General features: G+C 40.9%; 1 protein-coding gene across 1 annotated transcript in view; it reads right to left on the bottom strand.

The window, feature by feature from the left end:
• NWD1 (NACHT and WD repeat domain containing 1) overlaps positions 1-22,457 on the bottom strand; it is a 79,444-nt gene that overhangs the window by 13,303 nt on the left and 43,684 nt on the right. Inside the window, exons 11-13 of the mRNA XM_036734938.1 lie at positions 20,955-21,163; positions 16,838-17,110; positions 14,870-14,960 (exon numbers count right to left, since the gene is read on the bottom strand). Of these exons, the coding sequence (XP_036590833.1) occupies positions 14,870-14,960; positions 16,838-17,110; positions 20,955-21,163 (573 nt within the window). The remainder of the gene's footprint in view (positions 1-14,869; positions 14,961-16,837; positions 17,111-20,954; positions 21,164-22,457) is intronic.

Here is a 22,457-nt window from a genome sequence, read left to right on the forward strand (position 1 = left end):
CGCTGGTGAAGCAATGAACTGGTCCAACCATTTGGACCTAGGTAGAATAGTTTGGAACTATGTCCAAAAGGCTTTGACCCAGAAATTGCACTACAAGATCTGTATCCCAAAGAGATCAAAGAAAAAGGAAAAGGAACTGTATGTATAAAAATATTTATACCAGCTTTTTTGTGGTAGCAATTGGAAATTGAGAGGATCCTCATCAATCGGGGAATGACTGAGCAAGTTGTGGCATGTGATTGTGATGGATTGCTATTGTGTTATGGGAAGTGACGAAGGGGTTGGGTTTCAGAAAAACATGGCAAGAGCTATATTAACTGATAACAAATGAAGTGAGAAGAACCAGGAGATCACTGTGCAGTGACAGCAATATTGTAATGATGATGAACTGTGAAAAACTCGGCTATGCTGATCAATACAATGATCCAAGATAATTCCAAAGAATTCATGATAAAAAAATGCTTTCCACCTCCAGAGAGAGAACTGGATGCAAACTGAAGTATACTTTCTCATTTTATTTTTCTTGCTTTTTTTGAAATATGGCTAATATGGAAATATGTTTTACATGATGTCACACTTATAATTGATATATTGCTTGACTTCTCAGTGGGTATGGGAGGGAATGGGAGGGAGGGAGAGAATTTTGAACTCAAAATTAAAAAAGAAAAGAATGTTAAAAATAAATAATGTCGAAAAAATTTTAAAGGGTAGAAAGAAAAAAGGAGGGAAGGGAGGAAGAAACAGAGAAAGATAAGGAAGGAAGGAAGGAAGGAAGGAAGGAAGGAAGGAAGGAAGGAAGGAAGGAAGGAAGGAAGGAAGGAAAGAAGGAAGCAAAATGTACCAGAATAAATCCTGCTGGGGAAACCCTAGAAAAAAAATCATAGTGAGTCATTTTTCCAGTTCAGGTTAGCATAGGGAAATGGAGAGGTCTGTGACTACTGGAGATGGGGCTGGACAGTAGCCACCAAGCAAAGTGCATCGACATGGGAAGAGGCTGAGGACAAGGACAAGAGGAAGTCCCAGACCCATACTGGGGCACTATGACCTCATGCAGTTGTAGGAAAAGATGCCAACTGGCAGCTTTGTCACTCACTACCCAATTCTGGGTCACAGATCCAGGACAGAAAGAAGAGGAGACATGTGCTCAGAGGTGGCATCCTGGGTAAATAGTGGTTACAGGCCCTGACCAGTGTCATGAGAGAGGAGCAAGTTCAGAAGCAAGCAGCAACAATATGTCTCTGACTTCAAGAATAGAGCAGGATTTCGTTTCCAAATTCTAGTCCAGCCTGAAGCCTGCAGGTGAATAGCCAGACAGGAATCCCAGATCAAAAGGAAACTTACAATTATGTCACTCTGAATCAGCAGAGTTTCCCAGATGACTGAGTCTACCAGCATTCTATTGTTGCTCAAGCCCAAACCCAGGTCAGGAACTTACAGAGCTCAGACCTGGAGAACAGTTATCAGATTTTTGCCCTGGATCAGACTACTTTGGTAGCACTGAAAGTTTGCAGGTTCCCATCCTCAGCTTTCCCTGAGATCCTAGAATAATACAATAAATACTGCCCTTAAGAAAAGCAACAGTAGGACTAGCCCAGACATTGCCTGTATAGAGCCTGGCTGCAACATCAGGTTCAAATTCAGGAAGTAGGCTGGAAGAATAAGAAAACAGAAAAAGAATCCCAACCTAAAAACCTAAAAAGTTATTATGTTGACAAGGACATTTAAGACACAAACTGAGAAGAAAAGAATGATTCTACAAGCAAAGCCTCAAAATAAAACACAAGTTGGACCCAAATTCAACTAATATTCCAGAAGATGAAGCATGAGGGCTTTTTTAAAGAGTTTAAAATGTTTTTGCTAATGAAATGAGAGCATTAGAGGAAAACATTGGAAAAGATATGGGAGATTTGGAAGAATTGAAAAGGGAGTTAATAGCTTGCTGTAAGAGGTACAAACCCTTGTTCAAGCAACACAGTCCCTAAAAATTCAAAATGGACCAAATAGAAGCCAATGACTCCATGAGACAATAGGATACGTTAAAACAGTCAAAAGATTGAAAAAATAGAAGAAAATGCAAGTTATCTCGTAGCAAAAAATAACTAACTTAGAAAACAAATTGGAGGAAAAAGATTAAGAATCGTTGTGTTCTCTGAAAACTGTGACCAAAATTAGAGCCCTAGACATCCCATTTCAAGAAATCTTAAGAGAAAACTGCCTAGATCTCTTACAGCCAGAAAGCAAAGTGGAACTAGAAAAAACCAAATGGTTACTCCTACAAAAAAAAACAAACAAACCCAAAATGCAAATTCTTTCATGCATTATAGCAAAATCCAGAGCTTCCAAGTCAAAGAATAAATACTACAAACAGCTAGAAAAAGAAAGAAAGAATTCAAGTATTAAGAAGACACAGTCAGGATCACACACAACATATCAGCCACCATTATGAAGGAGCAGAGAATTTAGAATATAATATTCCAGAAGACAAAGACAAAAATAACTTAACCAAGCAACACTGAATAGAATCATAGAGTGAGGAAATGGATCTCTAATGAAAAAGGGAATTTTAAGCTTTCCTGATGAAAAGACCAGAGATTTGTAGAAACAAGTTCAAACACAAGAGTAAAGAGAACATAAAAAGGTAAACACAAATGAACAACGATAATGGACTAAACAAGGATAAACTTGTTGACATTCTAATGTAGGTGAATGATGCATGTATATCATCATCAGAGGTCATAGAGGGATTCTAATTAGATAGTAGAAGGCCTGAGAGTGGTTCTATTATGTCTTATTGATCTTAAAAGAAGACTGGAAAGGGAGGAGAAGAGGGACATGAGAGACATAGGGAAAGGATGATTAGGGAAAATTACATAATTGGAGTGCTCAAGGGGAAGTTTATACAAACAAAGAGGAAGGGATGGAAAAAGTAACTGACATTTAAATATAGTTTCATCTGAACTGGTCAAAGTAATAATGATAAAATAATAATAATAGCTAACACTTATATAGTGTCTACTCTGTGTCCAATGTTGTGCTTTACAAATATTTCATTTGATCAGAGGAGGGAAGAATACACACACATAGAGTTGGGTGCAGAAATATCTTTAATTCAACAGGGAAATAGGAAGAAAAAAGGGAAGGAAGAATTTAGAGGGAGAGGGTAGGTTAAGGGAGAAATTAGTCCTAAACAAAAACTCTAAAGATATACAAATATAATTGTATTTCTTTTTCAGGTACAAAGTGAAAACTGAGAAAGGTATCTAACAAGTTACAATACATAAATGTGACAGAATACCATTATGCTTAAGAAATGACGAAGGGGATGTTTCATAGAATCCTGGAAAGACTTGTGTGAACTGATGCTGAGTGAAGTGAACAGAACCAGGAGAATGATTTCTCCAATGACAATAACGCAAAGACAAAAAGCCTTGAAAGATTTAGGTTCAGATTAGTGCAATGTCCGACCATGATTCCTGAAGACTAATACACGCACACACACGCACACACACACACACACACACACACACACACACACACATTGGGGCATTTAGGTGGGGCAATGGACAGAGCACTGGCCTTGGAATCAGGAAGACTCATCTTCCTGAGTTCAAATCCAGGCTCAGAAACATACTAGCTGTGTGACCCTAGCAAATCACTTCACCCTGTTAGCCTCAATTTCCTCATCTGTAAAATGAGCTGGAGAAGGAAATGGCAAACCACTCCAATATCTTGACCAAGAAAACCCCAAATGGGGTCATGGAGAGTTAGACACAACTGAACAATAACAACAAAATATATACATATCTATGTCTATATATGGTACATAATAATATTTTTTCTTTTGGACATGGCCAGTGAGAAAATTTGTTTTGCTCATATGAGGATTGGCCTATTGCTAGGCCCTACCAGACAGAAATGACACCATATTTGATCATCGATTGACCCACCTATGTACTGGGAAGTTCCTGTCTACCCAATACTTGGTTTAGTCAGCTTCATTTAGACAAGTAATACCAGGCTCTAACAATCATAATCATTTTAAGCAAACTTCAGTTAGTGCAGGTATGCAAGGTTAGCAAACCTTTCCTGATCACAGTGCCTTTGTGATCCAGAGAGAGGTATTGGAATCCTAGCCATCTGATGATTGACTATTTCTAAGGCACCCCTCCCATTTGGTCCCTGTGAATCTTCCCAGCAATAACTATCAGCTATGAGGGCAGACACTTAGAGGTCTGTACTCTTTAAGAGGGTACATGTGCATTCCTCTATATGCCCATGCCATTGCATATACTAGCCCATGAGACTGAAGGGCAAGAGAGCTACGCACTGCCTGACTTGTGGTTCTTGAATGTTTGTGTTTCTCCTCAGCACTTTACCCATGATTTCTTCATCACTTGATTATAAATGTTTGTGACAAGGAATTTGTTTTTCTTTTGTTCTCAGTTGGGAAGGGAGAGAAGGCAGATTTTTGTTGATTGAAAAAAATAAAATTTAATTAAAAAGAATCTGCTTGGCGCAAGCTTTGTCTAGAGGCTGTGGTGGCCAGAGAGCTATCAAAAGAAGATAAAGACAAGACTCATCCCATTTCCTCAAGGTGACTCATACTTTCCCAGAGAAATATTATATAAACAAAGTCCTATGGGAATTCAGAGAAGGCACTCTTTTGACAGGCAAACTAGGGAAGGCTTCTTGGAGAAGGTGACTGAACACAATTCAGAAGAAAGAATTCCGGGCAAAGAAAACAGTGCAAGCAAAAATCTAGAGGAAGAAACCTTGGCATATAACTAAGGAAAAACAAGAAGTTCATGGGGTTAAATGTAAAAGAACTGATGGGGAGCATTGTAAAATAAAGTTGGAAAGGTGGGATGAAGTCTACTGTGGAAGCCTTGAATATCAGGCTGAGGATTATGATAACATTCTCAAAGATATTGGAGAGAAAACGGAATTAGGAGTCACAAGACTTGGGTTTGAATCCTGATTATGGATTATGAATTATTTAATTCTCAATGAGTCTTAGTTTCCTTATCTGTAAAATCAAAAGTTTAGAGTAAAATAAAGATCTCTGATTTCCTTTCCAGTGCTAAGTCCAATGAATCCAGATGTCATACTCCTCCATGTGAAGAGAATACAGCAATAGACTTGGGCCTTTCATCTCGTATTTGATACCTTTCATCTGAGATGCTGGAGGAAAACATGAAAGGCTTCCTGGAGGAGGTGATATTTGAGCTGGACCTTGAAGCATGGATGGGGGAGAGAAGTCTAAGAATGTGAACAGTGTGTCACTAACTTGGATGGAAAGCTGAGCCAACGCAGAGTTGGCAACAGTGGAGCAGAAAAGGAGTGGGCAGCTCTCAGAGATTTGGGTGTACAGCACAGCATTTATTCACCTGGGCCAGAACATTCACAAACATCAGGATTAGTTTGAAGAAAATTGATGAGGAAATTCAGAAGTTACCAAATGAAAGATGAGAACTCCCCAGGGTTTACCACCAGGATAGTTTCTATCTCTAAGAAGGCAGCATTTAATTCCATCTAAAGTAAAGTGCATAGATGACCAACTTTGATAGAATTAGCTCTTCTCAGCAATGAAATGATCTAAGACAATCCCAAAAGACTCATGATGGAAAATGCTATCCACATCCAGAAAAAGAACTGTGAAGTCTGAATGCAGATCGAAGCATACTATTTTCTCTTTTGTTGTTTTTTTCTCATGGTTTTCCCATTTTATTCTGATTTTTCTTTCACAACATGACTAATGTGGCAATATATTTAATATGAGTGTACATGTATAGCTTATATCAGATTGCATACTGTCTTGGGGAGGGTGGGAAGGAGAAATTTAGAACTCAAAATCCTATAAAAGTAAATGTTGAAATTTTTTTTAAAAAACTAAAGTGCATGTATCGAACCTATATCAAATTGCTTACCATTTTGGAGGGGGAGGGAGAGGGGGAGAGAAAAATTTTAAATGAACATTAAAAATTGTCTTTATATGTAATTGGAAAAAAATAAAATAATATTTTAAAAAATAAAGTGTAACTGAAGCTTAGAGAGATGCAGGATTCTTGGCTCAGTAGGAAGGCAGATAAAAGTCAGTTTTATGTCAATAGTAACAATCCAAAGTGCTTTTATGATGCCCTGAAGACTATTTATGGGCCAGAGACCCATGGTGCATCTCATCTACTCAGCACTGATGGAGCCACATTGATTAGTAATAAGAACATGATCCTGGAGAGATGGGCTGAACACTTCCGTAGTGTTCTTAACAGACCATCATCAACCAATGCTGAAGCCATTGACTGTATATCTCAGATTGAAGTCAATCCCTCTCTAGCCAAGCTTCCAACTAAAAAAGAGGTTTTGAATGCATTAGTCTCCTCTCATGTGGCAAAGCGCCAGGTACTCATTCTATTCCAGGTGAAACTTACAATGCAGGGAGCCCACTACTCATACAAAAGGACTGAAATTTTCCAGGTTATATGGCAAAAGGAGATTACCCCCAGGAGTTCAAGGATGGCTCCATTGACCATGTCTATAAAAGTAAAGGAAATAGATTGTCCTGTGTCAATCACAAGAAAGTCTCTCTCTTAGTCATTGCTGTCAAGATTCTTGCCAGCATCTTCCTCGATAGGCTGATCCTTCACCTGGAAGATGGTCATCTACCTGAGCCAGTTTGGCTTAAGAAAAGGCTGAGGAATAGTCAATATGGTGTTTGCTACCCAACACCTGCAGAAGAGATGCGAGGAGCAGTACAGAGATCTGTACACAACGTTTGTCAATCTGACCAAGGCCTTTGATACTGTCCGTTGTGATGGTTTGTGGAAGATCATGGCAAAATGTGGTTGCCCAGAAAAGTGCATCAGTATCATATGCCAGTTTCATGATGGCATACTTGCACAGGTTCTGGATAATGGATGATGCTTCCCATTTTCCCATTCACCAGTGGAGCAAAGCAGGGCTGTGTGCCTCCTCCCGTGCTTTTTAGCATGATGTTTTATCAGTGTTTTCAGACACCTTCAACGAGGAAATAGCCTCAAGGTCAGCTACTGCACTGATGGCAAATTATTTAACTTGAAAAGGCTACAAGCCAAGACTAAAGTGGAAAGACAGTTGGTGTGTGACTTTTTGTTTGCAGATGATTGTGCACTTATTGCAGCCTCTGAGGCTGAGATGCAACAAAGTGTGGATCAATTCTCTACTGCTTGTGTTACTTTTGGCCTAACAACACCAAGAAAACAGAGGTTCTCCACCAGCCAGCACCATGCCATCTATATGTGGAACCATCAGTGACAGCAAATGGAAAAATTTTGAATGCTGTGGATAAGTTCACTTATCTTGGCAGTATACTTTTCAGGGATGTCCACATAGATGATGAGGTTGATGCACACATTGCCAGTGTTTGGGAGGCTCCAAAGGAAAGTATGGAAGAGAGGTATTAGGCTGCCTACCAAACTGAAGGCCTACAGAGCCACTGTGTTGACCTCATTAGTGTATGCCTGTGAAACCTGGACAGTATACCAGCACCACGCCAGGAAATTGAACTGCTTTTGTTTGAATTGTCTTAGGAAGATTCTGAAGATTACCAGGCAAGATAAGGCACTGGACACTGAGGCCCTTTCTCAAGCTCAGTTGCTAAGTATTCAAACTCTACTGCAGAGAGCGCCACTCTAGCAGGCAAATGTACATATGGCAAATGCCATATGTACATTTGCCTAAAAGACTATTTGATGGAGAATTCACATAAGGCTAGTGTTCACATGGAGGTCAGAGAAAGTGATACAAGGACACTCTCAAGGTCTCCCTGAAGAACTTTGGAATTGTTGCATGACGCGGGAGATGCTGGCAAAGGACCGCCCAGCTCTATGAGCAAAGCAGGATTTTCAGTAGCTCAAAAGAAACACGAGATGCAAAAATCTAGAGACATCTCCACTCCAGATGTTCGTGTGGACTATTTTTGTGGTAGAACCTTCCAAGCTCGTATTGATCTGATCAGCCACAGTCAGACATACTGTACATTGGTCCTGACATAGTGATGTCATCTTGGTCTTCTTCAAGTACAAAAGACAACAGCCAACCATATGATTGTGATGATATGTTGTTGTATTATAAAAAATAATCAGAATGCTTTCAGAAAAACCTAGAAAGACCTACATGAATTGATACAAAGAGAATGAGTAGAACCAGGAGAACACTGTACACAGTAAGAGCAATGTTGTATGATGATCGGTAGTGCATGACTTAACTATTCTCAGCAATACAGTGATCTAATACAATTCCAAAGGACTCATGAAGAAAAGTGCTATCCACCTCCAGAGAAAGTACTAACCTGAACACAGATTGAAGCATTTTTTTCAATTTCACAACATGACTAATATGGAAATACGTTTTGCATGACTGCATTATATCACTATATCAGATTGATTACCTTCTCAATAGGGGTGGAGAGGAAGGCAGGGAGAGAATTTGGAACTCAAAATTTTTTAAAATGAATGTTAAAATTTTTTTACATGTAATTGGAAAAATAAAATACTTATTAGGCTCTGGGTTGAAAAGAAAAGAGTATCAATCCTAATGAGCTTGTTGCTTATGGTGCACATCTTGTCTGGAGATAAATCTGAGAATGTTCGGGACTTGCTGCTTTTGGGTGGCACTTCTCCTTCCCTTGATACTGAAACTGCTGGTGGGGTAATGACAGTTCTCATCACACACAATACCATCATCCCTATCAAGCAAGACACAGACCTTTACCACCCTACTCAGTCAACCGGGCTTGTTTGGGTTTACAAAGGTGAGAGAGCAACAACTAAAGATAAATCTGCTTGGCAAGTTTGAGCTCAAAGGAATTCCCTCTGATCTCAAGGGTGTTCCTCAGAATGAAATAATCTTTGACATTGATGAAAGTGGCATCCTCAATGTATCTGCTGCAGATAAGATCACAAGCAAGGAGAAGATCACTATCACCAATGAAAAAGGTCATCTGAGCAAAGAAAACATCGAGCATTGGTCCAGGAAGTTGACAAATACAAAGCTGAAGATGAAAAGGAAAGAGACAAGGTGTCTTCCAAGAACTCACTTGAATCTTATGCTTTCTTTCATGATGAAGGCTACAGTGGAAAATGGGAAACTCGAAAGCAAAATTAGTGATGAAGTCAAACAGAAGATCCTTGATAAATGTAACAAAATAACTAAATAATTGGATAAGAACTAGATTGCTTAGAAGGAAGAATTTGAACATCAGCAGAAAGAATCGGAGATCTGCATCATCATTATTAAATTGTACAGAGTGCAGAGAGCATGCCAGAAGGCATGCCTGGTGGATTCCCAGGTGGTGGAGCAGCCCCATCTGGAGGTGCTTCTTCTGGACCCAGCACTGAAGAGGTTGACTAAATGAACCAAAAGAAAGAGCATTCTACACAGTTTTTCAAAAATCTAAGGACTCAAATTTGCAGCCGAGGCAGTGGCAGTTTAAAAGTAACGTTTAAGCCAACTCTCCCCCACCCCTTAGCAGGCAGGGCATTCATCTCCATCAATAAGAAGAGACTCCCATACCAGTGGGCCTTGGGACTGGGATTCTGAATACTTGAATGTGTGCAGAGGGAGAAAAGTGAACAACATTGCCTTTTATCAATACCATAAACAAGTAGAAATCCAGTTTTTGTCCTGGAGAATAAATTGTGTTTAAAATTGGCATCATAAAAAGATCTTCCCAAATTCACTGCCATCCTGCATTTTCAACATTATCTTATGCTACTGTCCTCTATCCTTAAAAAAAAAAAAACAGAAAAGAAAAAAAACTTGATCTTAACACTTCTGTTGGCTACCATCATATCCCTCCTCTCATTTAAAAACAAAATAAAATTTATTTTTAAAAATGAATGTATCTACACTAGGCATCTCCATTTTGCAACCTCTCACTAGCTCCTAAACTCTTTGCAAGCTGGCATCTGACCTCATCATCCAACTGAAACTGCACTCTCCAAAGTTACCTCTTAATTTCGTCTTAAGTTATCTCTTAATTGCCAAACCTAATGGCCTGTTCTCAGTCCTCATTCTCCTTCTGGAGACAGCAAAGTAGTTCACTAGATAGAATGCTGGACCTGGAACCAAGAATAAAACAGAGCTCAAATCTGGTGTCATTTAGTAGCTGTGTGACCCTGAGTAAGTCACCTAACTTCACTTGACCTCAGTTTCTTCATCTGTAAAATGGGGATAATAATCCTAGGATTGTTGTGAGAATCAAATGGGATAATATCTGTAAAACACTTAAAGTGCTCTATAAATGCTACATTACATTAGCTACAATTATTATTCTTGACCTCTCGGCAGCCTTTGATACCGCCGCTCACCTTCTTCTCTTCAATACTCTCTCCTCTCCAGGTTTTTCTGACCCTGGTTTTCTCCTAGTTCTCCTTCTACCTATCTGACAGCCACTTTTCAGTCTCCTTTCCTGGATCTTTGTCTGCATCATGCCTGCTAATCCTAAGGGTCCACCGAAGCTCTCTCATAGGCCCTCTTCTCTTCTCTCTGTACTGTCTCACTTGGTGATCTCATCAGTTCCCATGGATTCGTTCCTCATGTCTATACAATTTATTCTCAGATCTCTATATTCAGTCCTCGTCTCTCTAGTGAGCTCTAGACTCACACCACCGAATGCTTGTTGAACATCTCATATTAAATATTCAAACTCAGTTGTGTCCAAAAATAAACTCATTATCTTTCCCACCAAACCCTTCTGCTTTCCAACTTTGCTAATTTTGTCAAAGGCAACACCATTGTCCCAGGCACCTAGACCCATGACTCAAGGGTCATCCTCAACTCCTCACTAACTTATCCCTCATATCCAATCTGTTGTCGTCTTGTTCCTACCTTCACCATATCACTCCTTAATGTCCCCTTTTCTACACTCACACAGCTACCACCCTGATACAGACCCCCATCACCTCATGCCTGAACTATTCCAATAATCTGCTGGTTGGTCTCCCTGTCTCAAATTTCTCCCTGCTCCGATCCATCATTCAGCTACCAAAGTGATTCACCTAAACCTCAGGTCTGATCTCACACACACACACACACACACACACACAAACAAACATAGAACTACAGTGGTTCCCTAATACCACCAGGATCAAATATAAAATCCTTTGCCATTTAAAGCCCTTTACAATCTGGACCCTTTCTACATATCTAGTATACTAACATTTGACTCCCTTCCACAGACCGACCTTCTTGTACACAACACTTCATCCCCTCGATCCATACCTTTTCCCTGGCAGTCTCCCAGGCCTGGAATGTCCTCCCTCTTCCCCTCAGCCTTCTGGCTTCCCTGTCTTCCTTCAAGACTCAACTCAAATCCTACGCTCTGCACAAAGCCTTTCCCAATCCTGCCCACTGCTGGTAACTTCCCTCTGAGATTGCCTCCCATTTACACTGTATATACATCTTGTATGTACACACATGCTTGCATGCTCCCCCCCCCCATATAGAATGTGAGCTCCTTGAATGCAGGGATCTTCTTTTTTGTCTTTTTTGTATCCTCAGAACTTAGTACAGTGCATAGTGTGTAGTAAGGGCTTAATAAATGCTTATTGACTGACTTGCTCTAGGAAAATTAGACTGTTCACAATGCCCTATGCATACTATTATCTTTTCTGCTACTGATTTGCTGTATGATGTTTAACTATGTTGGCTTTTAGTTTCATCGCCTAGAAAAGGAAGGGGCTGGTAAGAGCAATGGGGTACAATGGGAAGAACCCTGGAATTGGACACAGGAGACCTGGGTTTGACTTCCGGCTCTGGGACTATATTAGCTGTGATTCTGGGCAAGTCCTTTCTGCCTCCCTCCTCCCTAGGCCTCAGCCTCACTTGTAAGATGAAGAGGTTCTGAGTCAGTAATGGAGCTGGAGAATTACAGCTCCAACTACCACATTTTACAAGAAGCTCCTTTGTGCTTTGTTAGCTGCCAAAGAAATAGCTTTCCAGGTCCACTCACCACTTTGCAATTCAGTGACTTCAATTTAACAAATAATTACGAAGCACCTACCATGTGAAGAACATTCTAGTGGGTAGTATTTATGGCTGTGGCAGAGGTCTGCCATATTTTCCCCACAGAGACCACAGACCCTAAGGGCCCTCCTAGAAGCCAATCGAATGATTTTCATTAAGTTCTTCCTCTTCCATTTTAAGAAGACTGAGTTCAAGTGAGTGGTATGTGTGAAGGAAGGACTTCTGTAGAGCTTTAGGGGGTTGAGAACACTCTGGAAACAGCAGAACATGGAGTCCTGCAGCCCCCTTCTTCCTCCCTCCTATGACATGATCTCTACCTTCAAGTATTTGATGGGCCGTCACATAGAAGGATTCAACTCATAAAACTATAGACCAAGAGCCTGAAGGAACTACTTTTTGTTGTTCAGTTATTTCAGTCCTGTTTGGCTCAATGACCTTATTTGGAGTTTTCTTTGCAAAGAAAGGCGTGATTTGCCATTTCCTTCTCCAGCTCATTTTACAGATGAGGAAATTGAGGCAAATAGAGTTAAATGATTCACCAGGGTCACACAGCTAGTAAGTGTCTGAGGCCAGATTTAAACTCACTAAAATGAATTTTCCTGACTCCAGGCTTGGCACTCTGGGCATTGCGCCACCTAGCTGCCCCTGAAGGAACTACTTAAAGGTCATCTAATCCAGCACTTCTTAAACTGTGGGTCGTGACCCCATATGGGGTCTATAACTGAATGTGAGGGTCATGAAAAATTTGGCAACAGTAAAAGGTTTCTGAACATGCAATAATAAAAAATTAATTCAAAATCAAACGCATAATGAATCTGAGGTGTTTCTGGCAGTGCTTGCCTGTATTGCACTGCGCAACTTCGCTGCAGATGTTGTGAACACATAGCATGCCCACTTTGCACTGCACGTCTCTCAGACCACGCAACACCAACCAATACTGCCAGAAATACCTTGGTTCAGATTCAAGATTATTGTATGTTATGAATTACAGTGTTTCTACTGTACATACAAAATTGTTAAGTGAATTTTGGCTTGGTTTAGGACAGAATTTCCAACAATTTCTGAAATGGCCCTAAACATACCATTTTGTGCTATGTATTTATGCAAAGCAGCATTCTTAGCATTGATGATTATAGATCAAAATATCGATCAACTCTGAAAAACACTGAAGATGCTCTACGCCCTGCAGTATCAAATATTCCACCAAGATTTAATTCTTGATGTAAAAATATCTGTCCTCAAATAGACAGCCATATGCAAATCTGCTTTTATCTTTAATAAATGGTAAAATTATGTGTGTACAAAAGAATTGTTTCAAAATAATTTTTTTTATTTATTATCAGCAAATGTTTGATTTATATACCTTTATACCTGGGGTCATGTAAAAATCTCTTGGGCAAAAGGGATGGCAAGTAGAAAAAGTTTAAGAAGCCCTGATTTCCAGTTCAATCCCCTGATTTTACAGATGAGGAAACTGGATCACACAGAGGTTAAATAACTCCACTAAAATCGCACAGATAAGTGGCAGAGCCTGGATACCTCCTCTGATTGGCCCCAAAACTGAGAGTTAAGACCAAGGGTAGAAGGTTCAGGGAGATTTGGTCCCCAGTAGAAGATTTACCAGAGGACGTGAACAAGAGTTGCAGGGATGCAGACTGGATGCTTTGTTTTCTGAACCATTGGAGAGAAAAACCACATTAATGAGATCATAAATCCAAAAGTATTGAAAGTATTCATGTTGCACTTTGTACCTTGAGTATTCCAATACTCTGATTCTTGTGTTATAAAGCTTTATATGAATATGAGCTGTTATCATCATTATTTGTTGGGTTAAATTGAAATAAAAATTGTCGATAGAAACAGATATCAAAATCAGAACAAAGGGATCAAACATTTTTATTCCAATCCCCTTATGATCTATTTGTGTTGTTTGAAGTTTTTATTCCCACCAAAGGGTATTTTATGGAATGTTTAAAGAACCTGGTCAATCCCAGGTGTCAGCTTACTGAGGTGCCTAGAAATTTCATTGTGGTACCTAGAATTTGCAATGCAAACTTTTATGCAATTACAAAAAACCACTCTGTGCTTCTCACCCATATATATCTGAAAAGTTCATCATACTAGAAAGCCTCACTCTTCATAGATAACTGTGGGGAGCTAATCTGGGTGTTCCCAAGGCTTCTCAGATGCTACCACCCTTGCTTCACCTACCTAAATGGAAAACAGACTGATGACTGAAGAACCACAGCCCTGAAAGTAGTCCAAGAAGTACTGCAGCCAAACATGTTTAGTTCCTTGCATGATGCATTCCAGAGGCCCTTGGACGTCCCTTTGCAGACCCTTAGTGACTATAATTTTAGGTTAGAATCAATGTCCTCTAGAAATAGGCCATTCCATCTCCTCCCCCTTCCTTCTAAGCTGAAAATTTCATCTGGTTCCTAGATCCAAGGCAAAGTTGTCAAAGCTCTAGTTTAAAGTTATAATCTCCATTTGATACACTACAAAATAGCTGTGGATTTAACCAGAAGACCTAGATTCTAATCCCAAGTCGGCCACATCTAAGCCATTCAAACCGGGACAGTTCACTTCCCCTCCTTGAGCTTCAATTTCTTGACCTGTAAAATGGGCATGATAATGCCTTCCCTATGTCTCAGAGCTGTTGTGAGGAGCAAAGGAGATGATGGATGAGAAGTTACTTTGTAAATGATAAAATACCATGGGAATGTGTGAGTGTGTGTGCGTGTGTGTGTGTGTGCGCGCGTGTATACACACACACAGACAGACAGACAGACAAAGAGGCTGATAGACAGGGAAGGGTGGGGGGATAGTATCATTGTCAGATAAGAGAGCTAGAATCATTCTGTACCTGCAACAAGAAGAGATTCATCTTCTGAAACTACCAGAAGCTGCACAGCAGTGGGGACTTTCTCCAGCAGACTGCTTCCCTGAGGGGAGATCTGTGTTGGGGGGAAGAAAGGGAAGATGTATAGCAAAAATTTTAATTTAAATTTCCAAAAGATCCACTGAAGGTGATTTCCCATGTAATAGCAGATGAAGACCTCCCCCCACCATCCCTAGCATCACAATTAGAGGTTGCACCCAATCTTACCCTTCCCCCCCACAAGTGAATTCACCAAACTAACAGGACTAGCAAGCTAAGTATTCTTTACTGGTTCCTAGGACTTACCTCACGCCTCGCAAGGAAGCAGGACGATACAGTGTCCTCTCCTCTGCCATTTTCCTCCTAGCCCTGCCTCTTATAAGAGAACTCTGCGTAATCCTTTCTAGATTAGGTTAAAAATGAAAGACAGAGCTGTCACCTTCAAATCTGGACTCTGGAGTTATAAAAGGGAATATCCTCCTTCTAAGAAGAGAGAAAGCAAACTGTCCTCAAAACCTTTGTGCATTGGCTACTCTCATGCACATGCTAGACACTGTCTTATTCAGTAAACATTTATTATAAACATAGATCTGGTTCTTTCTGACAAAAAAAAATCTAGTTCATTTCTTTTGAAAATCATCAAAGCAGAAAGCTCTGAACGGTTATCCAAAGCTCAGGGCTGTTTACGTTGGTCCTTGAGTTTCACCCAATTTATTTTGATCCAATATGGTGCTGTAACTGAGGGGACCAATCAGGGATCAGCTGTGATAGACTGAAGCAGATCATCCTTCCCACTATATCATACTGCCTCAAGCAGTGAGTGTCCCATCACTGGAGCTATTCAAGCAGAGCTGAATGAACACTTGTTATGGGTGTTGTAGAAGGTATTTATTCTTGCTTCAGACAGGGTTGCAGATTTTAGTTTATTCTAAGGAAGAACTTTCTATCAAAATTGTCTCAGAACCCAAACAGCTACCCTAGAAGGTAGGGAATTTCTTGTCATAAAAATGTTCAAGCAAAGGCTGATTGACCCCCAGCCAAGAATATTATAAAGATGTTTCATTAACTAGTTATATGGTTAGAATTAATAACCTCTATTTATTTCCCTTGGCATCTTACAGAATAGAAAAAGTACTGGTTTTGAAGTTTGAATACCAATTCAAATCTCAGCTCCAACACTGTAAATATGCACTTGGGCAAGACCTTTTACCTCTTTAATCCTCAGTTTCTTCATCGCTAAAATGGGAATATTGAATCATCTCCCTTACAACGTTGTGAGGAAAGTGTTATAGATATGGTAATTATTATTTTTTATGATTTGTTTTATTGATATGAGTCAGTAGATTTGTAAATGCCTTTCTCCTCCCCTTTTCCATTTCATAGAAATGGGATGCTTTTATACTGGAGGGGAGTACAGTAGCAATTGCATTCCTAGTGAGTCTTAGGCAATAAATGGCTCATATTTCCAAAGCACTTTTGCATCCATTTTCTCATTTAATCCTCACAACAGTCCTGTGCTGGAGCACAGTGATCATAGGTTGTCAGAGATGGAAATTACTTTAGAACTTAAAATTTCAGAATGGAGAGAGAGCTGAGACCTTAGAATGTCAGGGCAGGGAGGGACCTAAGAATACAAAATGTCAGGAATAGAAGAGACCTCAGAACACAGGATATTAGAGGTAGGAGGGACCTTTGAGACTAAAGCATAGCATGTCAGAGACTAAAGGGGCCTTAGACACCATCGAGTCCAACCCCTTCATTTAATATAAGAAACTGAGGTCCGCAGGGGGAAATGACTCCCTCACAGTTCTTGGGGAAGCCAGGATTCAAGCCCAAATCTTTATACTCAGATTCAGCAGTCTGTCTAAGATATGTAGCTTGTCATCCTAGTAGCTAGTCAGGCTGGTCACTTTTACAGGTGAGCTAATGATAATAGTCACCAGAGATGCCTACCAATAAGAGGGAGCCACTGTTGGAGCCCACAACAATCCATCCTTGCTTCTGGAGGGAGGTCCCACTAGTCAAGGTTTCTTCCTTCAGATTGGAAAGGTAGTGCTTTGACCTGGATTTTCCAGTGCAAGCATCCCAGGTATTCACAAGCCCTTCTTTAGTCACTGTCACAACCCCTGAACTGGAAGGAAATACTGTGGCCCAAAGCCAAGGATCCTGTGCGTCACTCACAATGTGGAAAATGGCTTTTGCAGTTTCCAGGTTCCATGCATTAACCTAAAAGAATGATGAGCAGAAAACAATCAGCCTGTGGCCTGACCTAGGGCTATCCTCTCATCAAATGCAATTTTCTACCTTTTTCTACTGGTAGGAGGTACTACATCTTCCCTTTCTCTGTAGGGGATGGGAGGGATATCAGAATCATATTCTCAAATACAAATCTATCCAGATTAATCTGAGCTAAGGCTCAACAGAGGCCATTGCTACCCCTAGTAATCTTACCAATTTAAACTAGCTCCATAGACCCCCTCTTCACATACAGACACCCAGAAAACGAGGATACCTGCTCCCACACCCACATAGGAGTCCTTTTCTACAGGGAATACACAAGGCAAGACTGATATGCATTTGACCAACATGGAGGAAGACATGCTCATTCACACATGAGGACAAAGTGACACCTGTTACAGTCTTGATAAGTTGAGATCATGCAGTGGAAGGAGGCCTAGATTTGGAATTTAAAAACCTGGGTTCAAATCCCAGCCTTGCTACATATTACTTATATAACCTTGGGTATGTCACTTGTGGGCACTTTGGGCAGCTAGGTAGCACAATGGATAGAGTGCCAGACTTGAAGTCAGGAAGACTCATCTTCCTCCTGAGTTCAAATCTGGCCTCACCAGCTGTGTGAACCTGGGTGAGTCACTTAACCCTGTTTGCCTCAGTTTCCTCTTCTGTAAAATGAGCTGGAGAAGGAAATGGCAAACCACTCCAGTATCTTTGCCAAGAAAATCCCAAATAGGGACACAAAGAGTTGGACATGAGTGGAATGAGTGAAGAATGTTGAGAGGTGATAAGACATTTCCACCATCATTGGAGGACTGCAGGAAGAGACTGGATGACCACTGGTGAGGGATGTTGTACAGAAGATCACTGCTTTGGATAGAAAGGATAGGCTAGATGCTTTTAGCACCCTTCCAACAGGTCTATCATTCTGTCATGATTTCTTGGTTTCTGACCAGCAGGGCTATCTGATGACCCCAGCACTCCAGAGAGAACTGAAAAGGGATCAGAAAGTATTGTCGAGGATAAAACCATTGCCTTTGTGACAGTCACCATCATCTTGACCTTTGGTATATACTTGAAGCCTAAGACCTCAAGCAGTTCATAGTACTGGCCAATAAACGAGATTTTCCCAGGGCCACACACAAAATAGGGGAATACAATCAGTCAGTCAATGAACAAGAATTTATTAAGCTCCTGTTGTGTGCCTGGTGCTGTATCAGGTGCAAGGATGCAAAGAAGAACATCCCCCTGTGGTGCTAATGTGATCAAAGATCTCCTTGCACATTCAATAGGCCTCAGGTGGAACTCGTTAAGGGAAGCTTGCTTAGGAGAGGCTTGTTTGTAGGCAGGCCCACACCCTTTTGCTACAAGGTACTAAGGTCCAACGCCCCAAACAAGGTACATATACCTTGTGGGTAGCCATTAAGCTCTGACTAGAGAGCTTCGGATAGAGACTAGAGAGCTACAAGAGATGGAGAACTGGAAGAAGCAGAGAGGCAGAGAGAGAACTGGAAGGGCTCTGAGAACTGCAAGGGCTTTCAGAACCGAAGGAGAAGAGTACACAAGCAAGCAGACAGTTAGGTCTCACGAGTGAGTGTTTACAGAAAGGCCTGAGCAGAAGGGAAGGTTACAGGATAGCTTAGCCCTTTGCTCTGATAATGTGTTTTCATCTCCTTCCTGTTACATTGAGGTGGACTTACTGGTTTGGGGATACAATTACTGCTATGTCTAATTGGGGTTATTGGTTCTGGGATTTGATCCTCTGGTGTCTGAATAAATGTTTTACTTCTTCTGCCTTCTATAAAGGGAGTCTCTTATACTTTACTATTCCAAACTATACAGGCATATTCTTGATCACCATTGGTATCGTGAATCTTGCCTTACTGATACACCCCCTCAAGAAGCTTCCATTCCATCAGTGTAGACAATTTGCAATATACACCAAAAAATATGCAAAATAAAATCATTTCTAGAAGGAGACACTAGCATCTGAGAGCATCAGGAAAAGATTCGTGTACAAGGTGGCATTTGATTGAGGATTCTGTGTTTGATCCTAGAGATAATAGAGAGCCATTGGAGTTTATTGAGCAGAAGTCAGACCTATGCCTTAGGAAAATCACTTTGATAGCTTTATGTAGGATGGATTGGAGAAGGGAAAGCTTGGAGGCAGGGAGATCAGTTAGGAGGCTATTGTTATAGTCAGTGCAAAAGGTGATATGCAGGCCTGAGGTAGCTGCATGAAGTGGTGTGGAGGCAAAATCAACAGAGATTTGCCAATTAACTGAATATGTGGGGAAAGGGAAAGTGAGATGGCAAGGATTACTCTGATGTTGTGAATGTGGATGACTAGAAGGCTGGATGATAGTGTTTGGGGAAGAAAAGAATGGATTCTGTTGAAATCTCATAATCATCCTGAGTCTGAGATGCCTTTGGGATAGTCAGTTTAAAATTTCTAATAGTTGATGATGCGACTAAAATTCAGGAGCTGGAAATATAGATCTGGAAGTTATGCGGCTGATGGTGCAGTAGATAGAGTGCTGAGCCTGGTGTCAGGAACCTAGCTGCCTCTCCTGTAAAACTGTGCTAATAATAACACTTACTTCCCAGTGTTGTCTTGAAGATTGAATGAGGTAATACTTGTAAAGCCCTTAGCACTGTGCCTGGCACAAAGTAAGCACTATATAAATGTTAACTATCAGTGTTAGTTATCAACTGCATAGAGAAATGATAATTACATCCAGGATCTAATGAGGTCACTGAGAGAGTGTGTAGGTGGAGAAGAGAAGAGAACCCAGGACAAAACCCTGGGGCATACCCACGGTTAGTAGGCATGACACGGATGAAGATCCAGCAGAGGAGGCTGTAGTCAGACAAGCAGGAGGAGAATCAAGAGAGAGCCATATTAGGAAAACCAGCAGAGGAGACAGTGTCCAGGAGGAAAGGGGGTACTCGACAGAGTTAAGTGCTTCAAAGAGGTAGGGATGGATGAGAACTGAGAAAAGGCCAACAGTTTGGCGATTAAGAGATCATTAGAAGTAGATGCCCATTGGTTGGGGAATGGAAAAACAAATTGTGGTACATGGATATGATGGAATATTACTGTGCTATAAGAAATGATAAACAAAGAGAAATAGGAAAAGGCTGAGATAAACTGAACCCAAGTAAAGCAGAGACAAGAAAACAATAGACCCAATGGCTACAACAGTAGAAATGGAAAGAAGAGTAACATTTCATAGGCAGTAACCAACAAGGAACCAAAAGATAGAGACTGAGGATTGGAGAGAGGAAATGATTTGTGGGGTCATAGGATTGGATAGAATCAAGGGTGCATGAAGAGGGAGATCACCTTGGTGAGGAGAAAAGCTACACCTTTAGTAGAGACCAGAAAAAAGAAGGAAAAGAATGGGGGATGATGTCAAGGAGTTCGGCTGTCTAGGAAAGGAAAAAAGGGGGAACTCAGGACTCAGGTCTAATGATACAGGGTCCTCTCCTGAGGATGTATAGGAGATTTGAGGAGGTTCAGAACAGCCATGCAAAGTAGAATGGAGACAATTCTGAGAGGAGAAACAAACCCACAAGGATAGCCACTTAGGAATAGCAGACTCTCCAGAGCAGCAGTGCTCTCCTACTGAGAAATTTCACTTGGCTCTCATGTCTTCCTCCCTCCCCACAAAGCCCAACAACTTTGCCATTGCATTATATTGGGCTTCAGAGCGGGAGAGGCTGGGGGCCCTCATTAGAACTTATCTAACTGATGCTACCCCACAGATCACCTGCCCTGCCTCCTAAGTTGTGGTAGCAGTTCCCATGATTTCATGATTCATATCCTCCATACCTTTGAACCAGATGCTGAATACACTATTTTATTCTTTTCATCCACATGAAGGCAACAGAAGTGTGGCTCTCTGGGATCAGCAGAGACTCCATCCCAAATGGCATACTTCTCCTTGCCAGAAACTAAGTTCCACGCACGCAGTGTGCGGTCCTTGGAAGCAGAGATGGCATAATTACCTTGTCCAAATGTTTTCACACACCTCACCTCTCCTACAGCACAGGAGAAAAGATTCACAACACTTGAGATATATTAAAATTTCAACACCCAGAAATGCCAATGGCTTTGAAACAAATGACCACAATAATAACATCGACAGAGCACTTTAAGCTTGGCAAAGCCCTCTTGTTCGATGGTTTTCAGTCACATCCAACTCTCTGTGACCCCATTTGAGGTTTTCTTGGCAAAGGTACCAGAGTGGTTTGCCATTTCCTTCTCCAGCTCACTTTACAGATAAGGAAACTGAGGCAAACAGGGTTAAGTGACTTGCCCAGGGTCACACAGCTAATCACCACCTCACTGACCCCACTACAAGTATTGGCTTCATATCAAAGATGAAAAAACAGGTACAAATTGGTTAAGTGATTTGCCTAGGGAAATATATCTAAGTAAGTATCAGAGGAGTATTTTCAATCCGGGCTCTTCCTAACACTAGCCCAGGCACTCTATTCACTTGCCACCCTCACCCTAGCAAGCTCATTTTCGCCAAAAATCTACACTTTCAAGTCTGATATAGGATATTGTAATTTATATTGTCAGTTTTTAAAAGATAAGTTTAATCATTAACATACATTTTTGTCTTTATTTTACATTTTTATAAAAGTTTTCCATAAGAAAACATTATGAAAATGTTATGAAAACAAAGGCAATTGAATGTATCTAAGTAATATAGTCACAGAATCTCCAAATCTCAGAGCTAGAAGAGATCTCAGAGGTTGCCATCAAATCCAGTCTATATCTGAACAACAACTGCATCCCTCCACAGACCTCTCCCCAGCCATTGATACTCTGCCTAGGCTCATTCCATAATGACTAACAAATTTCCACCCCCTCCTACTCTCTCAGTCCTAGTGATTCCAATGCCACACACCCCTCAGCTGTCGTTGTACAAACCAATTCCTGCATCCCCTATGTCCTGTCCCTTACTCCCATCTCACTCAACCCTACCCCCAACAATGGTCATGATGAGTGCTGGATCTGGAGTCAGGAAGACCTGAGTTCAAATCTGCACTCAGATACTTACTAGCTGTGTGACCCTGGGCATGTCAATTAACCCTGTTTGCCTCAGTTTCCTCATCTCTAAAATGATCTGGAGAAGGAAATGGTGAACCATCCCAGTATCTTTGCCACAAAAAAAAAAACCTAAACGGAGTCACAGAGTTGGACGTGACTGAAACAACCGAACAGCAACAACCCTATTTCTACTTGCAGATTCTCCCTCTACTGCCATCACTCAGTAACTTCCCCTTTGAGGTTCATTCAATACAAATTCATCACCCAGTCAAG

Source organism: Trichosurus vulpecula, chromosome 1, assembly GCF_011100635.1.
Source record: "Trichosurus vulpecula isolate mTriVul1 chromosome 1, mTriVul1.pri, whole genome shotgun sequence".
In the NCBI taxonomy this organism is placed as follows: Eukaryota; Metazoa; Chordata; class Mammalia; order Diprotodontia; family Phalangeridae; genus Trichosurus; species Trichosurus vulpecula.